This window comes from Neolamprologus multifasciatus, chromosome 10, assembly GCF_963576455.1.
Source record: "Neolamprologus multifasciatus chromosome 10, fNeoMul1.2, whole genome shotgun sequence".
Lineage (NCBI taxonomy): Eukaryota > Metazoa > Chordata > Actinopteri > Cichliformes > Cichlidae > Neolamprologus > Neolamprologus multifasciatus.
The window spans coordinates 14,906,423-14,930,667 of record NC_140448.1 but is presented as its reverse complement, the minus strand read 5'-3'; the positions used below and the strand labels follow the sequence as shown (position 1 = coordinate 14,930,667).

At 39.9% G+C, this 24,245-nt stretch overlaps 2 protein-coding genes across 3 annotated transcripts; both read right to left on the bottom strand.

The window, feature by feature from the left end:
• Positions 1 to 1,490: 1,490 nt before the first annotated feature.
• birc2 (baculoviral IAP repeat containing 2) lies at positions 1,491 to 7,740 on the bottom strand. 2 transcript variants are annotated; one of them, XM_085174702.1, is made up of 12 exons: positions 6,964 to 7,740; positions 6,814 to 6,885; positions 5,286 to 5,588; positions 4,842 to 5,130; positions 4,067 to 4,166; positions 3,842 to 3,920; positions 3,697 to 3,745; positions 3,029 to 3,271; positions 2,820 to 2,918; positions 2,285 to 2,440; positions 2,137 to 2,178; positions 1,491 to 2,006 (listed from the first exon to the last, which is right to left on the bottom strand). In XM_085174702.1, the coding sequence occupies exons 1-12, from the start codon at positions 7,000 to 7,002 to the stop codon at positions 1,813 to 1,815; spliced, it is 1,665 nt and encodes a 554-aa protein (XP_085030828.1). In that variant the 5' UTR covers positions 7,003 to 7,740; the 3' UTR covers positions 1,491 to 1,812. The 2 variants fall into 2 exon arrangements, with proteins under 2 accessions (XP_085030828.1, XP_085030827.1); XM_085174701.1 differs by having other exon boundaries at positions 6,605 to 6,885; positions 6,964 to 7,145.
• Positions 7,741 to 15,541: 7,801 nt separating this feature from the next.
• On the bottom strand, positions 15,542 to 23,691 carry LOC146509858 (transcriptional coactivator YAP1-like). The gene is made up of 9 exons (XM_085174703.1): positions 23,178 to 23,691; positions 22,619 to 22,848; positions 20,640 to 20,839; positions 19,736 to 19,890; positions 17,342 to 17,443; positions 17,000 to 17,103; positions 16,655 to 16,773; positions 16,199 to 16,299; positions 15,542 to 15,907 (listed from the first exon to the last, which is right to left on the bottom strand). Exons 2-9 carry the CDS (start codon positions 22,817 to 22,819, stop codon positions 15,729 to 15,731), a joined length of 1,161 nt encoding a protein of 386 aa, XP_085030829.1. The 5' UTR covers positions 22,820 to 22,848; positions 23,178 to 23,691; the 3' UTR covers positions 15,542 to 15,728.
• Between the last annotated feature and the right edge of the window lie 554 nt (positions 23,692 to 24,245).

Here is a 24,245-nt window from a genome sequence, read left to right as displayed (position 1 = left end):
TGTTCTTATATTGTTATTCTTCTTCTCTCTTATATATCGTTTTCTTTACTTTCACACCTTTGTGGCCTTACTACCTAATTTCACTGTGCAAACAGCTGTACATTGACAATAAAAGTTTTAAGTTCTGATATGTGTAATTTAGAGCTAATTGTGTTAGTGTTTTAGTTGATGTGAATGTTGAACCAAGTTCCAGGTAAACTGGTCTCATACCAGCAGACTGTAATGTGAATACTTTTGATAGGAAACACGGCACCCCTAGTGACGTTACAAATTATTATTTTAATTTTGTTACTTTAGTATGTAGAAAATCTTTAATTGTAGCTAGCTGAATGGTTCATCATTTATACCTTGCTGTCACAGCTGTGTTTGTGAAAGCAGGCAGGTTTTGTAATAAATTTGACTACAGATGACAGGATTCTTGGGAGTGTGAACGCCATGAATCCCAGAAGCATGTGTGCAGAGCCTAAGTGCTGCAGACTCACTCTGGAAATCAGTCTGTCTGGTCTATACAGAAATGTTACACTTGAAAAACACATCATGGTGACAATTTATTTCTATGTCTAAACAGGACAATATGCTATTTGAACAATTACACTTTCTTTAGCCATGAATTTGACAGTATTGTTTTTAATCAATTATTTGATTTGTTGCATTATTTGTTATTGTTTTGTCATGCTGCTGAAGAGACTGAGGACATGTCATGAAAGTCTTGCCAAAGGTGTAAGCTAACACTAGTGACAAAACATTGGCACATGCATGTTTACTGAAATGTATAAAAACTACTTTTAAAATATCTTTAAGCTGTCATTTTTGTGAGTACAGTACATGGAGTCAACTTCTAATGAGTCCTAATATTAAATGTTAGAAAATCTATTTTAAGACATTCTGCATCCTCAGACTGGATATTTCTGTAGAATGACCCTGCACCAAGTGTCTGCACATAGCTTTTTTCTGTGAAGGCATACACAAATCATTTCTCATAATAAATTACCTGTGATTTTCTTCATGACTTCAGCTCTGATTGCAGCCCTGCTGTGTGATTGTTCTTAGTGATGTGCAGCAGCAGCTTTGTAAGGTGATAAGTTTGATCTATGCCATCTGTAATTGTTCCTGTCACCAGACAATCACAGTACTTTCTTTACTTCTGTATTGAAAGCATCAACCTACTGTACATGACTTTCCTGTAATCATCTGATGCAGTTTCTCTTTGTGGCTTAATTTAAAGAGTGAACATATGGTGTGGTGGGGAAAACACCTATCACGGGGCAGCTTGCACTGACACTTTCGTTGGCACATGCAGGTTAATGTTTGACAAACTAGGACAATTAATATATCAACAGCAGTGAAAGCAATGCCACTACAGTCATGATTGTTGTTTAACAGCTATCATCATCAGGCTTGATAGCATCCATGATTTAAAAGAAAGGTGCCTTTTTATCTCAGTAGCAAACACATCCACTGCATGAATGAACAGACCACAATAACAGATGTAACTCTGAAAGTGATTGTTTTATTAAAATTCAAGCATGTCATTTGTAGACAGATTCCACTGAACATTGTGTTTTCATCCATTTTCTGACTTGTTAAGTTTAGGGTAAAGTATAAGTAAAAGCATTACAACTCTACATCACTTTCAGATACGGTTAGTCAGCGAGCTTCATCTCGTTATGTAGATAAATCTACAAACTTGTGAGTGATACAAGTTGAAAAAAAGAAAAGGTGGGCCATTACCCTGCCACCCTTTCCAATAAATATAAACTGTTGCCTATTGATTAGATTTACATGATAAAACTGTGACAGCAGATCTCCTGCTTATGAGAGAAAGGTTCGAACTGTGCCTTTAACAAGGCCTCTGCAGATCGGGCACTTTCGCAGTGATGGCGCACACTCTTTACACACCACCAGGTGTCCACAGGGGATGAAGACTATGTTGACCTCTTTATCCATACACACCTTGCAGGTACGCTCCTCCTGTAGGCGCCTTAACTGCTCCTCCATTGGGAGGTCTGTAATACAAAGGAGATTTTTAAAAAAGAAAAATAAATTAGGTAAATGAAGAGATAGTAATTAAACAGTAAAATGAGTTGAACACAAAACAACTTTACGGGACCGTGAGCTCTGCTTCAGGCTACATACCTGAAAGATCCTGGCTTGGTGATGCAGCTTCGTTTGACTGAGCTACAAGCAGAAAAGACAGCACGTACTTAACCACTGAGCTACAGTTTGATCACATTCATGGTTTCCAGTGCAAACCCGTCTATATTTGAACTGCTTACACACATACCCATGAGATCTCTGAGCAGGTGGACGTCATTTTTCTGAATCCAGTTGCGGAAGACCTCAGCTGCAGCATTTCCCTTTGTGAGGATGAGCTCTATCAACCTGGCAGTCTGCTGCTGGGCAGACGTCTGAGCCAGAAGACCGCTATACTCCTCAGCAGCTGCAGGTAAAGAAGGGCACACGTGAAACACTTTAAACAGCTGAAATAAAAGATGCAACAACATATTACACTGTTGCACCTCGAGTTATGTTGTACCTTTATTTAAAATTGAGAACAGAGGCTACCCAGAAATTCCACCATCTGATTTAGTAGTATTTGCCCCTCACACCAAACACTCTAGGTTTGTGCATTGGCACCAGGTGCAGGTCTTTCGTCTCCATGTTTTTAAATCACAAAAATGTAACCCTGGCTCTATGATTCAGGTTTTGCTGATAAAATTATGTTTCAGATTTTCATTTGTTATTTAACCAAGAACGGATGTGAATTCAGACAAAAGTTGTGTTTGTTGAGATATGAGGGCTTAAAAAAATGTACATACTCAACACATTCTGATCTCTTAAATGCTCAAACAGTGGCTCAACACTTTTTAGTCGTTGGATCAAAGCTGCCTGGTGTCTCTTCACAAAGGTGAAGCCATCTGAAAGGAAAGGAAAGATTATCATTTCACTGCAACAGAACACCTAAACGGTTTTGATTTTACATTTCCATAAATTAAGGGAGTGAGAACAGTATCAATGTTAACTCCACCTGATGCCATCGCCTCTGCCAGCATCTCTCGCTCCTCTTCTCTTTTCTGATCTTCTGCACTCAGCAGGTCTGAGACCAACTCCTGGACTGTCCTGTAGTTCTCGCCACTGGTCAGGATTTTGCTCTGGACCGTTTGCTTGACTAGACTTCGCTCAAAGCCCATCTCTAAAGCAGACTTTATCACGGGGGTGTTCATCATGACGGCATCCTCAGACCGCTCCTCTCCAGGGCCAAGGTGAACCACTGAGTGAAGAGAAAGCAGACATTTATAGACTTCAGTTTTAACAGAAAACAAAGAGCACCAGTCTCTCTGATCAGAATATGAGAAATTTTTTGTTCATCAGACTCATAAAATCGTTAACGATCCTATATCCTTTCTCTGGAGCATGAGTTATCACCCTCAACTGCTCTCAGTCCTCCCAACATCTATTTCACTTTTAAATAAGGACTCTGCTCAGTTTAAAAGGTCCAGAATCACATTGTTGTGCACTCGAATGTTTGTTACAAGTATTTTATGATAAAATTAATTTTTATCTTGTCTTATTTTGCTGGTTAAAGATCCTATGTGGGACAATAAAGTTTATTCTTTTCTTATCTTAAATATTCTTTTTGGGGCGATTTTAACAAACCTTTAAAAAATGTAAAGAATTTCATTTTTCCAAACCCACCTGGTGGATCCACAAACTCTCTGGAGTTATTGTCTCCATTTGTTAAAAGCTATTGTGGAAAAAAGGGAGAAAACAGCATTTTTTTAATGACTCATTCCAAACCACATGTTTGAACTAAATCTCAGATGTGTTTGTCTTTACTAACTTGCTCAAAAAGCCGAGGAAATCGAGCTTGAATCTGGTGAACAAAGTCTTGTCCTTTCTCCTGGAGCAAATATTCACACCTGCAGTTAAAAGAGAAGTACAAGAACACAAACATTCATGAACCACCGCAGGTACGCACACCATTTGCCTAAGCAGCACTTTTCTACAGCACACTGTGTTCTGGATAAAACTGATGACAAATCGACTTTACAACAGCAGAATTTACCGAGGAAACCACTTAGCATGTTCCACCCATGGATCATCTCCAGACTCCCAGCATCGCAGGCCTCCATCGCAACAGAAACACTTGACGTCATCATTACGACCTTCAGGAGGGGCAAACAAAGAGCGTTCAGTTTCAGTATGTAGCTTTGGGCAAATTTAAGAAATGGGAGGGGGGGGGGGGGGGGGAACCCCAAAACAAACAAAAAAAAACCAAAAAAAAAAAAACCACACTCTTCACTTCTTTCATTTCGCCTTTAGCTCGAAAGCACTGATCTCATCACATTTAGATGCTTTATTTAGTTTCGTTATGACACTTGAGTTTATAACCAGGTGTCCCCCTTGATATGCTTTATTTGAGGACTTTCCAGTGAAATCAGAGAAACTCGATAAGAAAAACACTTCTGTGGAACTCCCTCAAAAACAGCAGGAAAACCCTCCGACATTACAACCACTTCATGTAAAGGAAAGATTCTGAGTAAATTTCCAGAAAGTTTATCACCTAGTAAGAATTTCTTATAATGACCAAAGTCAAACGAAACTTTTGACTTTGGCACTAAAAACATACAAATTAATATGGTTTTTCAACCATATTAATTTTTTATATTGAAACTAGCATTAACTGCCTTTTTGGCCACTTTAGAAGAATACAGCACCTTATTTACAGACAGCAGCCAATGAGTAGCATAACCTCTCAATAAAAAGTTCCACAGGTCAATTAATGAAGGTAAGTCAGTCAAGGTCACTGAACAGGTGTGCCTCTTTGACAGCATCCATACCTACATAGTAGAAGCCAGCTTTAGCCAGCTGCTCTGGGCGGACGGGGATACGTGATGGCCAGTTAACAAAAGTGAGCAGCCTCTCCTCACTCTGCTGCATGGCAGGGTTGGACACATTGGTGAGGACTGTGGCTCCTGAAGACATCTGGGAATTCGCAGCTAAGGATGCAGTTGCTGCTGCACCAGCTAGCGACACGTTGTCAGCCCTGTCACCTCGGACAAAGCGACAGTTTGGATAATGCCTCTGGTGTTCAGATAATGCTCTGTCCCCTGGCTCCCAGTTACTTAGCTGCAAAGGGGAAAAAAAAAAAAAACACAGTTTGGTGTCTGAATGATGTTACTCATCTTTATAATACTGCCTTATATTTTTATATTGTAAAATAACTGTTTCAACAAAGAGCTTTAAGCAGAATAAACCCAGTACAAACAACAACACACACACACCTGTCCTCCACAACTGAAGCAGGCCACTCGATCGCCCTGCCCTAGGTAATAGAAGCCAGCTTTGGCGAGTTCAGCAGGCATGATGATTGAGAGCGTCCAGGAATGGAAGGTGTCCAGGCGGTCTTGCTCTCTGCGCATGGTTGGGTTGTGGCATGTTGGTCTCTGGTGGGACATGTCCTCAACACCTCGCGAGCTCAGTGGGCTGGAGGGCGGAGGAGCAGAGAAGGCCATATTCAGGTAGCCAACAGGCTCTTCACCTTGGCTTACTGCTGGGTTAGCAGCAGCTGGGCCAGGACCAGAAAGCTAAATAAAAGAAAAAAACAAAACAAAAAAAAAACCACTTACTCAGACAGCTCAGTGCCTCTTGGCACTAATCTAATCTATTAATCTTACTGTGAAGAACTATTACGAATAACTGTTTAAAAGAAATTGAGAGAATTGTAACATATCAATAAGAAAATCCTTAAATAATTAAAAAAAACAACAAAAAAACCCCCGCTTACTTTAATTTAACATCAAAGGGATTATAACACTTGTAAATGATTAATTTAATCTAATCTATCCATTTTTGAACAAGGCATTGTGTTGCCTGTGAGTCATCATGTTAAAAAGGTGACTGATCATTAGAAAAACCCTTTGTCAATTATACTAGCACAGCTGAGAACTGTTCTGATAATAGAACAATAATTTTGCCCAGCTAAGCCTCAAAATTCCCACTTCCTCAAAGGTTCTTGTTCTAATAATGCATACCACTACCACCACCTGAAAACCAAAAACTACCTCTAATTAGAATAGAAAAATGTGGAAGATGGTGTACCACCCACATTAAATGATACCGCTAAAAGGTGGACTGAGCTCGTTTGTGAAAGTAGCAGTACACAGTTGTGTTAAAAGTTCTCAATATTTTTGGAAATTACTTGATGGAATAACCAATTTCTTGAATCAAGAATATTCTGGCAAGTTCTTTACTATAATTTATTTTTTTATAGTAAACTTTTAGACTGATCAAATCCACAAAGGATGATCCTCTAGACCAGGGGTATGGAACGTTAGTCCTCGAAAGCCAGTGTCCTGCAGGTTTTAGATCTACCACACCTGAATCAAATGATTAGTTCATTACCAGGCCTCTGGAGAACTTCAGGACATGTTGAGGAGCTAATTTAGCCATTTAAATCAGCTGTGTTGGATCAAGGACACATGTAAAACCTGCAGGACACCGGCTCTCGAGGCCTGGAGTTCCCTACCCCTGCTCTAGACCACAAGTGTCAATCTGAGTGGTAATAACTCTTATTTGAAGAAGCATGCATTGATGATCTTACTGGTATCGCTGGGACAATGCGGAGAGGGGAGAAGGCGGAATGCGAAGAGGAGAGGAGGTTGGCTGTAGATGGGAGGCTCTGGATGAAGGAGCAGGAAGGAGAGAGCTGTCGGTGTTTCTCTGTTGGACAGTCGCCGGGCTGCCAGCCCTCAGCTGTCACGTTACATCTGAAACACTGCACGCGGTCACCCACGCCAGTGTAGAACCAACCTGCTCTCGCCAGACTTCGTTCGGTGACCGCAGATGTTGGGAATCGAGCAAAGGTCGAGATGCGGAAGAGCTCTAGAGGATAAAAACAAATTGGTTGAGTTTCAAAGGTAAGCTACAAATAAATTAAAAAAAAAAAAAGTACATATATACCTGAGGAGTTATCATATTGCAGTTCAGGTGGAGGCCCATTGCGAAACAGACCCATTAAAAACTGATTGTTTTTAAGCTGAAGAAGAGTTTCCATTTTGGGAATTTAGTGCAGTAGATAAGGAAAAAGAGATGTCCCTCTGAGGGAGAGGGGTTTGAGAAAACCCAAGGTCTTGCTCTCACACACAAACACACTCAGTAATGCTGAAGAGGTAAGCAGACAAATGGATAAGGATGCAAAAGAGGAGGGAGCTCTTAGCTAGATCAAGATAATTTAAACTTAAGAGCTCTTGTGCAAAAAAAAAAAACTGTTTCACCACAACCATGATGCAATCTTTACTTGCATCCATATTACCTATGCCTAGCAAAGAGGCACACCTGAACTTAAACATTTAACTGCCTAAATGTCAGCATCTCTCTTTTAGCCACAGTTAACGCAGATGAACGTCAAACTAAATCCATCCTCTGCAGTAATGACACAGCGTGAGTAAAATGCACACGTAAACATGACATCACCCAGGATCGTTATGCACACTTAGGAAACACATATCTGACATGCCACCAAACCGCTCCAACTCAAACATATAGCATATGGTTATGCGAACAAACAAAACATGTTAAAAATTTGCCTCTAGCAGATGTACACACACACACAGACCAAGGAATTCCTGCTCTCAAACCCCTCCCCCCATCTTGGACATCCCTTTTTGGGGGTGTTTAAGGGTTCATAATTCAATAAAAACAAAACAATTTAAAAAAATTAATCCTCCAGGGGTAACACGAGTGTCTCCTTTATATCAGCAGAATCTGTAGATGACAAGAAAAAACATACATAAGACATGCTGTAGTTATGTTTCATGGCCATTTCAGCAGTGAAAATCTTGCAGGCTCAGTTGATATAATATTACACGGCAGGTCACAGAAACAAAAGTCAAACTGTTTTGATGCTAAAGCTTAAGTCTCCAAAGTGATATATTTAAAACATAAAATTAGGATCGACTCCTGTCACTTTCGAGAGATGTCTCGGAGCAAAACCATTACACAACAAATGGCAGCTAGACCTTGTGACAGATCTACTGACCTTCATGTGGAAAAATCGCTGGAGCGATCCTATAACCCACCTGACACTGACTTCTTAATAAATCAAAACTGAAAGTGCGAAGATTGACAAGGAGAGACCGCATTCAAAAGTGGGCTCTCGTTCTTGGAGGAGAAAAGGGACAATACTTGCTGTAAACTGAAGTGGCAGGTACGGTATTTCCGCCAGGTACTTTCCACACCAGCTGTCTGTAATTACGCAACAGAGTTCCCGTCTTAGCCATTTAATGTGTCCTAACAATTAACATGTCAGGTTAGGAGGGCACTTGGTTTATTTACATTTTTGTTTCGCACAATCAAAGTATGAACCAAAACGCACGGTTAGCAAGGAGCTAAAGAAAGATATGATATTAAGCTTTGCAACGGGCGTTAGCTTGCTAATGCTAACGGCTGCTAACATGAATTGCAGTCACTTTCCGCTTCGTTAACGCGCGGGGCCACAACATTGAGGAAGGGAAATAAAAACTAGCTGATGTCCGTGACGCAAAACGCCAGACGGTACGTTATTAGCAAGGTGGCGTGATATGTCCTTTCCACTGTTGTGCTAACTCACCGCTTTCCAATATGCTCGGAAAGTCCCGAAAATTCTGGCCACGCCCCCACGAGTTTACTTCCGGTTAAAACTAACCAAAATATGAATGAATCGATAAGATATCCCACAGGTAAGTCCCTACATCCGAAAGTCGTGCTTGGGGTCCCAAAGGTCGCCACGTTGGATGGATAACAAACTAAAGAAGGCATGTTTTGTGTCAAAAATGTTCTCGCTCGTATTTCACTGATAAAATCCACTAAAAATACACTGATACACTAACAGACCCTACAGTAATCAGTTTGTGTCAGCTCACATTAAACAACACAAAAAGAGCCACATTACATGAGCTAACTTATTAATACTATTCACCTTTTTATGTAAGACTTCATGGATGAATTAAAAATATAGAAATGTTCTTACATTTACAGGAGATAAGTAATCCAACAACAGTCTGACACAAGTTTAAATCTTGTCACCTTTTAGGATTATTAGATTAAAATACAAAATCATTTTTAAAAATCTCATTAAATGAGATACTTACTTAGAGGGCTTGATGAACACAAGGCAGTCGTTTCGATGCAGTGAATCATTTTAAACCCGTGAATGACTGAATGCATGTGGCTCGGGCTTTCCCTTCATGCCACGCCCCCACAAGTCACAATGGACAGCGTGAAGTTCTTAAAATTTCGTCAAGTTTCCCTTCAACAGCAAAATTCAGGTAATTGCCCTCCCCACACGTCCTGCTTAAAACCATTTGTTTTTAAGTCTTTGTTTTTCTGAATAATTTTAAATTTCAGTATGAATAAAGGTTTCACTGTTCTGCAAATCCCCCCTTGGGATTTTTGCTTAACACATTAATGTACCGAGAATCGAGACAGCCCCAAATGCTGTCTGAGACAAAGCAAGTACACTTGACAGTGGTCTTGATTCAATAACTGAGTGATCAAGCAGCTTAAAATCACCATATTTATACATTAAAAAAAAAATGTTTTCCAATCTTTTTATTGTATTTAACATCCTGTACAGGTTGCCAGTTAGACAATCTTTCATACACATATTCTGTCTCTCTCACACACACCTCTTTAGGCTGTAGGAAGAAGCTGGAGTGCCCACCCATGTAAGCACAAGACGAGCATGCACAATGCTCATGGCTGTGGGTTGGATGGCTGATAGCATCTGTGTTGCTATAGTAAATGGCCTGTATTTATATAGCGCTTTACTAGTCCCTAAGGACCCCAAAGTCCACCCATTCACGTGAATGGGTGGACAGCCTGAAGTGTCTTCACACACGTGAATGGGTGGACAGCCTGAAGTGTCTTGCCCAAGGACACAACGACCGAGACTGTCCAAGCCGGGGCTCGAACCGGCAACCTTCCGGTTGCCGGTTCCGAACTCCCAACTCTTGAGCCACGATCGCCCAAGTGGAATGAGTTGCCATTAATGTATCTTTTATGGTTTAAAAAAAGAAAGAAAGAAAACCCTTTGTCAACTCCAATGTTTCACATATCAGCAAGGGCAGACCTGGATAAATTTTCTTAGGATGGCATGGAAATCATATTGAGTGGTAAATCTAGTCCATAACTTAATTATTTTCTGTAGCCCACATAATTAAGCATTTCAGTTACATATCACATGTGAATTTGGATTTTATGTATTGTATAGCCTGTATAATAAATAAATATGTAGCCCAATAAATATAAAATCCAGAAAGCTCCACAACATGGGGCGGTTCATTTACAAATACAAGTCAAAAAACAATTCTAACTTAAGTTTCACACTTTTTTTTGTTAAAAAAAAAAAAATCAGATTGTTACATGTGTAATTTTACACAAAATGTCAGAAACCTGCACAAGTCATGAACAACAATTTTGATTTTTTTTTTTTTTTGAGTTAACCTTCTAAGGTCCAGGGTATAAATGGTGATTTTTTTGGGCTACTTTTGGTTTTACATTTGTATTTTTATCTTCAAATTGTTTTGTTTATTTATGTATTTATTTGATTATTTTACCTTGCCTTGCTTAGTATCATTGTTTTCAGCTCAATCTCACATGTCTGAATTTACAGTTATTTTTTCCATTGACATACTGTATTAGCCCAACTGATCTGAAATCGCACAAAAAACATAAAATCCTTGTAACAGTTAGCAAATTATTTTCATAACTTGAAATGCAATGATAAATAATAGATTATGAAAACCTATGTACACATTTTGTAAACAAAGTTATATACAATTATTTATCTAAAAATCCATGAAAAAAAATACATGCTTGTCTGCAACAAGACAGAGGAGAGCACCACAGACCCAAAACCTGCAGGCCTGACAGCAGCGGGCATGCAGGCAGCAGCAGACACTGTCTCCAGCATCCACCTGGGGCCAGTGTTTACATTGCAATCTACCTTTGTGACATTCATTAGTGCCTTACTGACACACAAATCGAAACAACGAATATACTAACTACACAAGACAACACAACACACTAACTGTACACTCCACGCTAAATGTCACAAATCTGTCACATCTCGAAACTTGCTCTCTCTATGTGTCTCTGCCATCACTCCCAAAACTTTCCCCTCTTCCTAAACAACCATGTTAAACTGGTCGACATGGTACATTTTTCCACCAATAGAAAGGAGGGTTTTTTTTTTCTCTTTTTTTTCATAATGTCATTACAAAATGATTTATAACCGCTTACACAACCCCAGAGAGTTAATAACACTCACCTTCATTTCATTTCCAGAGTGTAACAATTAGCCACCTGTGTGAAATCTGAAATGCAGATGGTGTTGTTCAAAATGTGCTCTGGGACAATCATAGGCATTGGTTGCTACTGAAAACAAGAAATAAAGGCGGTCTAAGATGGATGCGCAGCAACAACCCCTTCTTTAAGATCGTTGCTGATGTCTTTCCTTCTAGGCATTGTGTTAATACACACCTGAATGCTCCAAAACTTCTGCTTTTATAGAGGTGCCCACACCTACTGATGATCAGTTAATCTAGTGAATTTCATACCCTCTTAATTCCTATGGAAGCAGTAAGTTTTTCAGGACTACTTCTGCATTGTGGCTCAGTTTTTGTTAATGGAATGAATCATTTATTACTGCTCCTTTGAGGTTGTGTTTAATTTTAAAGGCCTGCTAAGGACTGGATAAATTTATTGTTATTTAATACGTAAAAACCTCAGAACTGTAAGGGAGAGTATTTTGTTTGGTACAAAAAGTACAATACAAACTCAGCACATCACAAGAAACAATGTTTTTATTTAGGGGTACATAAAAGTTTGTTAAACAGAAACTCCTTTAAAATGATTACAAAGAACATTTATATAAATCGCATGCATAAAAAGGTATAAAATAAGTCTGATTGCGTCCAAACTTTCTGTAAATAGGATAACAAAAGTCATTATATGTAACATACATAGCAAGTGTCATGCATCCTCAGATAAATATTAGGCTAGGTAGTGTGTTGCACTATGTGTACGAGCAGTAAGCCGCTCAGTAAGTTTGGTACTTAAATTTTAGGAAACATCACAAAACGTTGACTGTGGGGGAGGGTTAATTATACCTTTTTACTCTATACTGTATACTAATAGATATATTTAACAATGCTGGTTAGAGGAAATTCTTTCACCAACAATTAAAAGCTTCAACTTTAGATAAAATATATAAACACACACTGCAGAAACAACCGAGCAGTTAAAAAGAACAACAAAAAAACCAAACAGATTATACACTTCTTACATAGCTTTACTAATAAGGGAGAATTAAACTGCTCCCCTGCTGATACTTGCCTCCTGTATTGCAACTTCAGATAGCCTTTTCAGTTAGAGTACAATATATACTACAAACACAGCATCCGCATTTAGTATTTTTCTTTTTGGAGAAGTCAGAACAGGATCTTTGATTTATGCTGAAGTCCTTTTATGAAGCACGACACTTTTCGCTCTCTACAGTGTGGCAGCAAATCAATATCTTATTAGCACTAAAAAAAGATTATTTCTTTATGATAATATTGTATTTTTCCTACTATTCCAGGCATCTAATGCATTCCTATCCATGCAAAACTGCTGGCATGATGTTTCTTTCCTGTAAAACCATCTAATCTACATCAAGCAGCTGTAGACTGTGAAACAGGTTAGTTGTTGCAGTGAGCTGTAATGATTATTAGCCAAAATTAAATTTTACTGGTTAATAAACAACAAGCCCAAATGAAAGACTGCATCTTCTACAAGATATTCTAAAAAGAATATAATGTAAATCAGACACATGACTTATCGTTTCATTGAATATGAGAAAATCAAATAGCCTTTGACATCCTCCCCATTAGTTTTGATGCATTTGCAATTTAGGAAACTAAGGGGTAACACTGGATGCCTGAAATAGTAGAAAAGTGCATCTGAAAAGCAAGCGGCAATGATAAAAACTGTAGCTGATTTGCAGTTGAGAAGTTCAAACTTGGCTTGCATGTTTTTTCTGTGTGGAGGTGTTGCTTTGGTGTTATACAAGGAGAATAATTAGGATTGCCTCAAGCCAAAAAAGGGAATAAACCAGTTTAATTATCAAAGCTGGAGGAATGCTGGCAGATGATTTAATTTATGTTAGAAAAAAAAAACCCAACAAAGAAAAGGAGTGGACAAAGCAGCCACACGCTACGCAATCCAATATAACAAACCTCTAACACATACTTGTGAAGTTTCAATCGAGTTCTGTGTGCACAAAATCATGGGAATAAAATGCAACCTAACATGGAAACAAGACAAGTAAAACCTGTATGTTAGTAACTGTATATGCAGAGATTTTACATCAGGGTTTCTTTTTAGAACAGAGATGGGCTAATTAATTAATAAACTTCATCAAATCACCAGATGAGTCAGGATTACCGTTTGCCGGGGGAAAATCCTGTATTGGGAGACATTGCGTTACACTGATCATGAGATCATTCACTGAAGATGTTCTCTGTAACAGTTCCTCTCTGTGTGAGGAGGACTCCTGAAAGACTATAGTCTTCAAACTAAGACTCCTTTGTATGGTGGCATCACTTTGTAGCTCTTTTTATTATTTTTATTTAATGGCAGACTTTGAATTGTCAGGTCTTTATACAAAGTTTTAATACTTCTGCTTGTGAGGATTTCAAACAACTGTTTTTAAGGTTTGGAAGTAAATGTGACTCCTTTTAGCATCTTCATTCATGACAAATTCTATAGAGTCACACCACAAGAGTTCATCAAGTCCCTAAACCAGAACAGTGGCAGCTTTTCAGCAGGGGGTCTTTAATCAGGTATAACGCACCTAGTGTTAGTTATTGAGTTTGATTGCTTAGTTCTGACCCTTGCTAGGAATGTTTTGTTGATGTTGTTTTTAGCACTCATGTACATTTAAAAATCTGAATTTAGAGGCTGTTTTGACGTAGTAACCCACTGTGTGTGTGTGTAACAAAGTGTCGTATCGCTTCCGTACCACTTTTATTCTTTTGAAATGCTCTTTTTGTGAATTCACTCTGTTTTTTTTTAAAGTAGCCTTAATATGCTGTTGTTATTTTTGTGAATGTTGAAAGGATCTTATTGTAGCGATGATGTCTGTGTGTTACAAACATGATATCAGCTGAAGCGTAAATGGGGGCTGGTCTGTACTCTTGTGTAATACCACTTTGAACCACAAGGCGGCGCACTGTGTCAGTGTAGTCTCTACTCTGTGTGAGCTAATCTGCTGAAATCAGCATGAGATGTTCAAACATGATAAAAGTTAGTGTTGGTGTGACATGTGTACAGAATTCATGCTGCTATCATATTGAGCCTAATAATTTGGGTAAAAAAAGTCTAATTTTTAAAAAAGAAACCTTAAAGTTCATATGTTTGGATAGTAACACAAAATATTTTGAAAAACACTTAAAAATAATGCATTTCTGGGTGTAAGAAAGCTTGTTAATGGCACAGTTTTGGGTTTTTTTTGTAGTTGATAATTAAACATACTACCTAAAATTTTTAATTATCTCGAAATTTTAACTTAACTTGGAACTTTAAAAATTTTAAAATCTAAATTTTGAGGTAAATTTCAACTTAGATCTGCAAATTCTTTCTTTCTTTCTTTCTTTCTTTCTTTCTTTCAAGTGACAGAAACAAACTTCCATTTTGTTGCGTGGATCAACTTACACTAAAACACTGCCACCTTGTGGTTAAAGTTTTTTACAATTAATTTTTGCATGCCACACCATGTACTGGACTTCATGATATTGCTAAACAGTTTGAGGGTCTTTCTAAGCAGTTCAGGCTTTTCCTCCGTTACTCATCTAACTCACTATGTAACACATATTACCCACTTGGCAGTTTTGCAGAGCCCAAAAGCAAGCACGAGGAACTAGTTAAATCCAGATGCAGTCCACCCTTATATCACCAACAGAGTTGGTAATTATAAATGTACCTAACGATAGAGTTCCTCGACCGGACAGAAACATCATTGACATAAGTTAAAAACTATAGGAGTGCTGTGATTTTAGCCTTAATTACATGCAAAATGCTCTCTGTGAGAGAAAATAAACTATTGAATTTAATCCTAATGTGAATAATGCTTTTCTGCTTGCACCCAATGACTGTTAAAAAACCTGTTAACTTCATAACCTGTTTAGTGTTTCCTTGCTTTTGTCATTTCAACCAACCAAACAGAGCAGCCTTTTAGTGACCATCTTAAAGAGACAGGAGTGTAAATGACAAAGCATTTTTAAAAGTACAGTTTGAGAAAAACAGCATTTAAAAAAAAAAAATCATTTATAGATTTTTTTTCTAGTAAACATTTAAAATAAAATTCTGAACCTGTAAATGAGTATAACAGGGGCACTTTAAAAGTTTGTTACAAACCAGCTACCAAGTAAAGACTAAAAAGAATGGAGTGTTATTAGAAAAATGAAAACATGGATGTTCTGTCGTGCTTCTCTTTAAAACCAGGGCCAAAAAGAGTAAAATACCAGCAGCTTACCACCTTCTTCCTCAGGATGTGAGTAGTGTTAGGTTATCCATCACACAACGGTAGCATATTCTCTCTGTAATGTTGTTCTGTACCACCTTTGGAGCCAAAAATCCACCAGAATTCTCAGTCACGTTATGGAAATTTGATGCCAAATTACATTTGGACCAGTGGCTGGTCGTGTCTATAGCCAGGTGAGCAGGCTGTCTCTGTCCATGTGCGAGCCGGAGAGAACGGTCTCCATGTCCATCAGCAGGTCTGAACTCAGACCCTCTGGGATACAGGGCATCAGTTCCTCGCCCTCGGACATTGGGAGCACGGGCATAGAGTCCTGCAAGCCCATCGAGGGGGGCTCCGAGTCACCTGGACGAATCAGAAAAATGTTGCTTTGAATCAACAAAAGGGTCAAAAGATTTCAAACTGCACTGAATTTCAGTTTCACTGTCAGTGGCTTAAGTTTCGACACATTTACTCTCACAAAATAACCCCAACTAAAAACAAAGGATGCTAGGATAAGATCTTTGCACTATGTTAATCATTAATTTGGTTTAGCTAGAGTGTGGATGGATGATTAATCAAAAGCCTTGTTTCCCCACCACAGAAACCCAAGTCTGTGTTTTTGTGTTGTGGATGTTGTGTGTTTAGGTACATTACCAGTGTCCATGTGCTCCACAGAGCTCAGCATGTGGTCCGTCGTGCGGGGTAGGCTGCTGACGCTCAGACCGCTGTCAGTGCTCTCGTTGCGAGAGTGAGCGCTGCACAAAGAAACATGCAAACCACAGTTACCTTGTTTTAGCATCTCAGCTCACAGTAGACTTTAAAGAGATTACAGATACATCAACTTTTTCTGGTGACTGAACTGCCAGTGCCTTCTGGAAATATTAATTTATGTAATATTTGTTTGCAGGTGGTGACCACAGATCTTTTTGTTGGCTTCCCACTTAGTGGACATGGAATTACGATGGTTTACGTTTCACTGGACAGATTGATCTCCCTGAAATTTAAAAGGCTTTTGTTATGCTGTGAAGATCAATTTTTTTTTTTGGTGGGGGTAAACACTTCTAAATTTCTTATGAGTCAACACCCATGACTTCAATGATCATCACTCACCCATTAAGTGTAGGTTCGTGGTTCGATGCTCTGATCCTGACATCCAGAGACGGGACGAGTGTCTGTGCGCTCCTGTCGTGGTCCATCCCACCGGGCATCTGGCTCCTTCCTCCTACATCCTGAAACGCAAGACGCACACACCTACTTGTATCACTTTGTGTTACACTCAAACTGAACACTGCAAAAAACTAAAACTTCATTATGGTCTAATTTCCTGTTTGATATACAGCACAGGATAACTAAGTAAGCTAAAAAAAAAACAAACTTCTCTATGCAGCAGCTTATGGACACAACTGTGCAACTTAAAGTGAAGCGCAAGAGTTTGGGCGCAGTTTGACCCCTGACCTGTGGTGCGATTTGCTGGGGGATGCCTTGCTTGCATCTGAGCCTGTCCTTTTCCTGACTTTGCTGCATTGCCATGCCGAGGATGCTGGGGTTCATCTTCTGAGCTGTAACACAGAAAACGACAGGAAGAGATGCTTTTTGAGAATTACCTGAATATTTTTCACAACATTTTAGCATTTACAGTTATGAGGAAAACTTTTCAAAACTTTGCGATCTTTCTTTTTAAATTTTTTTTTATGGCTGCCACAAAGCAACTTGTGATGGTGGACATTGGAACAAAATAGTTCTCATTGACAAACAAGAATTGTCAATTTAGGAGACACAAATTTGATAGTGTGCTACCTAGACGCGGGTCGACCCATGTGGTGTTCTTATTTATGTGATCGATGTAGTACATCTCTCCATCTGCAGTCACAGCCTGCTCCCAGCCTTCAGGCAGTGGACCTGAACAGCAGTGAAAGTACACAGTGAGAAGGCAAATGGTAGATGGAGAGCATGGAGTACTGAGAGAAAAAAAAAAAAAAAAAAAAAAAAAAAGAGTAGAATATGGCCCACGTCCTTTAATTTCTGTGTTGTCTCTAGTTTGTAAAGATTTTATGGATAGAAGTGAAGGTTAGAGGGTAAATACTTACAGTGTTTCCTGTGAAGGAAAATATTCTAATCTGTGTGAATCCTCTCTGAATGCAGTGCGTTTAAGGCATTGGGGAGGTGACTACTATCACCTCGTTATGGTACTGTCCACTGTCCCGGGGTGGAGAGACAGAAAAGGACTGCACAATTTTCTTTTTCTTGAAAAAAATGCTTTCGTTCACCCAAATTACAACAGAAAAATATAGAAGTCCCCTTTACAAAAGCACCATCACCATTTAGGAAATTCTAGAGACCACATAGCAGAAGGTTTTTAAACAGGAACAAAAGGGATTCTGACCGATTACTGTATATGAACAGTTTCTTATACAATTTTTAACTTCATGATCGAAAGGAGAAACAAGCTGACATAATGTAACAAATTTTTAAGGCAGATTATATTATTCTAATCTGCTGGTGATTATTGAATAAATACTGATGTCGCTTCAATAATCACGTCTTTCTTTTGGAGTCATCTGGAGGACTTTAATTTTTGATTTTAAGGTCTTTCTCACTGAACGCAGCAGGAAAAGTTACAGTAAAGTTACATTCAGAAAATTAAATAAGCAAAAATAAATTTACAGTTAAACTTTTGTTTTGAAAGTTTAAAGAGAAAAAAATCATAGTAAAAAGAAAGTACATCCCCCTACAATTTTATATCTAATATAAAAAATATAATCATCTAATAAAAACAAAAGCAAATGCAGAAGCAGTGTGTGAGCATCTACGTATAATTCAGCAGATTGTAGAATAACTTTTAGCAGCATGAACATTTTACTGTTGAGTTTACCAGTGGTCACTGTGGAGGAAGTCTGACTCACTGTTGCAATGCTGAAGTAACACATTCTGTGGCTGCAAAATGAGCCCAAATCATCACTCCTCCACTGCCGTGCTTGACAGTTAACGTGAGGCGTTTGTGCTGATATGCTGCGTTTGGCTTTTGTGAAACGTGATTGTGCATCATGGACAAACATCTCTACTTTGGTTTCACCTGTCCAAAGGACATTGTTCCAGAAGTCTTTTGGTTTGTCCAGATCCACCTTGGGAAAGCCGAGCCATGCAGGCTTTCTCCTGGCAACCTTTCCAAACAAGCCTTACCTGTTCAGTCTTTTTCTAACTGTAATGCTATGACCTTTAACATTTAATAGCCAACTGAAGCCTGTCAAGTCTGATACGCAGCTCTTTTTGTTGCGGTTTCTCTAAGCGTTGCGTAATCTGACCATTGTTGGGACATCCACTCCTGAGAAGACTGGCAACTCTCTTGAATATTTTCCACGTGTGAATTATTCTCACTGTACAATGAAGACCTTAGATATCCTTGTATAACTTTATAATCCTTTGCAGATCGATGGCCAGAAACAGCAGCTTATCTAAGATCATTGTGGTTGTCTTTGCTCAATAAATACTCACTCATAGGTGCTCAAACATGGTGTTGATCAATTAATCAAGTGCATTTGCTATTACTTCACCTCAAATTTCCTAAGGAAACAGTCAGGGTCTACTTAGCCTTTTCCACACACACTGCTTCTACATTTGAATTTTTTTTTTAAAGCAGTGACACGATGTAATATGTCACGTTTTGTAGTTGTTCATCTGACGTTGTATTTAACTAATTTTAAGACCGGTTGATTTTTATCATTTTCTCACACATACATGTAAGAATGTACACAGGAATCTCTCATTGTGCAGCTGCATCAAAACGCAGCAGTGTACTTTGTTTCATGCAGTCCCCCATGCTGTCTCCACGCACATTTACAGTCAGTCTGTAATTTGACCCGTCAAAAAAACCAAAAGAAAATATATAAATAATTGCAATTTGGGTGAACTGACCTTTAGATTTTAATTTATTTAAAGATAAGACGGTCCAGTTAACTGGAAAACCTGCATCTAAGTAAGGAAAACTCCTGATTTCTCTCGGATGAAATCCAAGAGTCCCATCTCTGTGATTTTGCTCCCACCAAAATCACCAGAGCCACCGAAAGGATAAAGAAATCCCACCCAGCATAGACCTGATCCACCGGAGGTGGAGTTATTATCAGAAGCAGGTCTGTGCTTTTCAAAGATACTGGACGGCGAGCTCAGGGTTTGTAGGAGCTAGCAAAGTGATACCTTTCTCTGGGTTGATGTTTGGTGGTTGCGTTGTAGGTGCTGGGTTGCTGAGGGAGTGGGCATGGACCGGAGGACCAGAGATGGGATGCTGAGCCGCAGCTGACTGAAGCTGTGCCAGGCGAGGGTCATGCCAAGTGGTTGTCTTATCCAGGTGACTGAAAAAACACAACAAGTCTAAACGTATCTGTGACTGTTAAACTACTGTAACCTGCTGAATAAGGAGCTTCGGACCTGCTTTACCTGTACGACCAGACGCTCACACACTCGCACAATCACATTCACACAGACAAATGACAACATTTGTGCTGCTGTAAACTACAATGACCTTTGTCAGGAGTGTCAGCTGCCAGGCCATGTGCTCCTGTGAAGTTACAACCGCACTGGTTGCAAAACTAGTCAGAACATTTTCTGGCTGCATGCAGCTAATTTGTTTCAGGCCTTGGTTACAGCATCACTCCTGCATGCCTCTCCTCACTGTTTCCCATCACTTTTTATCACATTGTTTGCACTGCTTTCTGTTGCAGGAAAAAAATCTAGTGAAAAATCTAAAGAAACGTTTCTTGGTGCAAATATAATTAGCTTTGAAATGGGTCAGTTTGATGATCCACGGAACCTGAACTACTATTGATGATTTTTATCATATTTTTACAGGCAGCTGTCAAGCAAAAGTGCAGCAAATGTGACTGTAAATTAATCACTCGAACAATCAGTGTTATCAAACTCTTATAAGATGCCACCTTGAGATTTGGAAAATTGTGAAAACCACTTGTTGCAACACAGGATGAGTGCCAGTGCACAACAGAGAGGATTGGAACAAGATGAACGGGGCTCCTCCTACACAACCTTTATAATAACCTGCAGAGCAGGAGAGATGCAACACAGATAAACTGGAGGTTAACCTTACTTGAGGAAGTAACGCTGGCCAGTCGGTGTTTTGGCCATTTCCCAACCTCGGGGGAGTGGCATGTCATCAGGTATGATTGGTGTTGCTGCTACATCTGCTGCTTGAGTGGAGAGGGAGTTGACAGGAAGGGAAGCAGGGGAGGAATGGGCGCGGACGTGATGAGGAGCTTGGGAGCCGCACACACCTCCATCTGAACTGGCCTGACGAGAAACAAGCAGGGTTAACAACTCTGTCACGAAACCACAAACGGCAATCAGAAACATAAACCGACTGGATGGACAACAAGATCTGGAAGGAAACCAGAGTGAGCACTAAGAGGAAGAAGATATAAACCGGTCATGTTCAAACTCAAGTGCTACGAGGTGCTGTGCACAGTATTAGTGTTGCTTTCCACACATGTTACTGCTGATCAAGTCTGACACACTGCAAGAATTTTCATGTTTGAGTCACATCTACAAATATAAGAAACTGTTTAAGGAGGTATGACTGATGATTGTGAAATAAATCAGAGTGTTATGCAATTTTAAATGATAAAGATACTTTGAAACAGACAGGTGCTTTGTAGTCACAAGAAAATCCAAATGTTTCTCCCTGTGGCTTCTGTGACTCTCACCAATACCTTTATAACATATAACAATCTTCTTACAGCTGCTCCATCTCACCCTGTTCCTCTGTCACACCAGCCCTCTGGATCTCCTCCTTCAATGCATCTACAAACTTCCTCTTTTCCTCCTGCCTGGCATCTCCATCAACATCTCAGCCTTGCCTCTCTAACTTTGTCTCTATTTCTCCACTCATTTCTAATCTTCTCCATCCTGGTCACTCCCAAAGAAAATCTTAGCATCTTCACTTCTGCCACCTCCAGCAAACTAACATGGTAGAGTTAAGGACATATCTATCTACCTTAAATATACAAAAACAAGGCGAATCTTTAACAGATACAGTCATTTAAGGTTTTATGCATAAAGTGAAATCCTCGTCAACTTACAGTTATACATTCAAAGTTGGTAAATTCCTACCTTTGATAATTTTGCAGTGTAACTTACAATCTAAATAAAAAAAGAAGCCACTTTTGCATAAACCTGAAAACATCGAACCTGTCACACATAGGGAGCCGTGCATCATTTTGCAGCACAGCTGGACTGTTTACTGTGGCCAGAAGGACTACAAATATAAGACAGCTAACACAACAGGTTAAAACTATCTGTGTAAGAGTAGGAATCATACAATTATCAGTCAACTCATATCATTTTCTTAGAGTCTCAACACAAAATACTGAACTCGGCAGGCATTCGGCAATGAGAAAAATGGAAAACAATCCAATAACCTCAGTAAGACAGTCAGTCAGGACACTGTTTTGAACCCTTCTTTTTTTAAAGAGCAATATTTTACACTTGTATTACGAAGCGGCAGTCTGCGATAGCTGGCTGACATTTCTAAGACGTCTCGTTTTGACACTTAGATAAACAGATGAAAGCATCAGGAAGATGGAAGCAGCAGGAAGTGTTTGGTGTTTTTGCACAATAAATTCTCTTAAAGTAAACAACTTCCCTTTAAACCCTGAGCTGCAACCATTTACCACCCATGTGGAAGCAGGAAGGAAAGCAACAAGATTCCCCAGGTCTTATAAAACGTACATGTCAAGCTGTTATTTACCCACAAAGCCGCTCCATTTTTACTTACTTTTTTATATTTCTAATATTTGTTTTGCATGTGTAAAAAAAAAAAAGGAAAAACTTAAAGGATCAGAATGTAATGCATCAGCTCCATGTGTTTCTAAAGTATTCACCCCCCCCCCCCCCCCCCCCCCCGCTCATACAGAACATGTCGTGTCCCCACTCTGTCGGACTGCAGGTTTTTTGGATTGCTTTGCATCACTGTGGTCACTGCACAGCTGTGATTTGCCATGAGTGTAAGAGTGTAATGCAGAGTCTGCTCTGTAAGCCTGCATAGTGAGAGAACAGCGGCTGTTTTAGTACTTGTCTGGAGTGGCCCCGGGGATCCGGCTGTCTGAAGAAGGAGTCCGGCAGCTTTCTCATCCTCATGGGGAGAGATGAAGGCTGTTTGGCCGCGTTGGGGTTCATCACCGCCGTGAAGAGGGCCTCCAGCTCCGTCTGCGAGTCCCCGCGGACGTGCACGATCTGCTGCCCGGCCGGAGGCGCGCCACGGTGCGCGTCCATGTCGCCAAAAGTTCGCTGTCGAAACAAATCTGTCGAAAAAGTGAAATAACGTAAACAAACAAGGAGAGATCTAGTCTCACCGGGCCCGCTGAGACTAGATCCGTCAAAGTGCTGGAGTTATGATCGGATTTGTTTACACTTTTTGCCCACCAAACCCCCCCTCCCCAATCACCACCAACACCACCCCATTTGAACTTTTGCGTCGTTGTGAGTCTTTTCCAATCTCTAATGTCTCGGAAGTAAATCAGATGTTAACAGATTGCCAATCATTCTGTAAAGAAGTCGAAAGAGCGCATTTTAAAGCACGGATCTCAGAGCAAACTCATTCTCAGCGGTGGACAACATGCCTCCCACATACCTTTAAGCAGCCAGACCGTTTCCCCCCCTCTCTGTGTATTCCTGCAGAGGAAAAAAATAAGTCGGAGAAATCTCAGCCGGGAAAACAGTCAGGAGGACACCCAGGTTTGACGCAAAGTCTCAGCCGAAAACCTCCCAAAGTAAAAGAATAAACGCATAAATGGAAGCTGGTAGGAGAAGAGTGGTTTCTGCGAGACCTCCAAACTTTTTTTTTTCACATCCAGCTTTCAGTCTAGATTCCCGTGATAGTGCGAAGGGGCGGGGTTGCAGGCTTTAAAGCTGCCGCAGTTGCAGGGGAAATACTTCACTCCTAGGACAGACGTGTGAACTATCAATAAGAAGGAACAAAAAACGACTTTGAGTTTTTTTTAACACCTCCACTTGGATCATGTGAGTCACTTTCAGCCCTTACAATGGACGGAAATGAGCGTCATTCTACTTTCTGCCTAGATGTTTGATTCCAGTTTGTGCGGTTTTCCAGTGCAGCTGATGAAAGTAGCACAGCGCCAAATGTGGATAAGGAGGGAGGTGGGAAAGAGACAAGCGCAATAATATACTTTCAGGGGATAGGTGGGTGGAGGATCACTTCTTGAGTCTGGGCCTGGGTCTCGTCTGGTTTGGGGGTTGGGTGGGGAAATTGGGAAGTTGTACTGAGAAAACATCCGCCCCTGATGAGGCCAAGCCAGCCGGAGCCTGTTTGTCCCGTGCAGGCACGCAGGACACAGCGGCTGCCTCTAGTGGAAAACACGCGCTACAGTGAGCTCGGAGCTCAGCTGGCCAACAGATTGAATTCAAGAAAAATGTCTTTCTGGACTGCAGTGCGTCCACTAATTCAGTTCACTATAACCCACCAAAGGCAGCAGCTCACACGGGGGGCGCCCGAGTGTTATATAATGACCTAATAGACTTTGACTTGACGACTTATTGATCTGAATAAATGCTTGACTTTTAAATTTTAAAATAGTGAAAAAGTTAGTTTGAACTCACGCCTCGTGAAAAATGTAGGCCAATTACCTGATTGAGCTTTTTAAAAAAACGTTAAAACCAATAAAAAAGTATTTTTCCATTC

Bases quoted from the DNA above. Each gene is read 5' to 3' on its own strand.
- LOC146509858 (XM_085174703.1), bottom strand. From the start codon at position 22,819: ATGGACGCGCACCGTGGCGCGCCTCCGGCCGGGCAGCAGATCGTGCAC. The intron at 19,891-20,639 runs GTAAGGTTAACC...GTGTTTTTTCAG, and splicing joins GGCCAGCGTTACTTCCTCAA to TCACCTGGATAAGACAACCA. The intron at 17,444-19,735 runs GTATCACTTTGC...ACTGCTGTTCAG, and splicing joins AAACATCAACCCAGAGAAAG to GTCCACTGCCTGAAGGCTGG.
- birc2 (XM_085174701.1), bottom strand. From the start codon at position 7,057: ATGGAAACTCTTCTTCAGCTTAAAAACAATCAGTTTTTAATGGGTCTG. The intron at 3,272-3,696 runs GTGGGTTTGGAA...CTCTTCACTCAG, and splicing joins AGAGTTTGTGGATCCACCAG to TGGTTCACCTTGGCCCTGGA. The intron at 2,441-2,819 runs GTATGTACATTT...CTTTACCTGCAG, and splicing joins AAGAGATCAGAATGTGTTGA to CTGCTGAGGAGTATAGCGGT.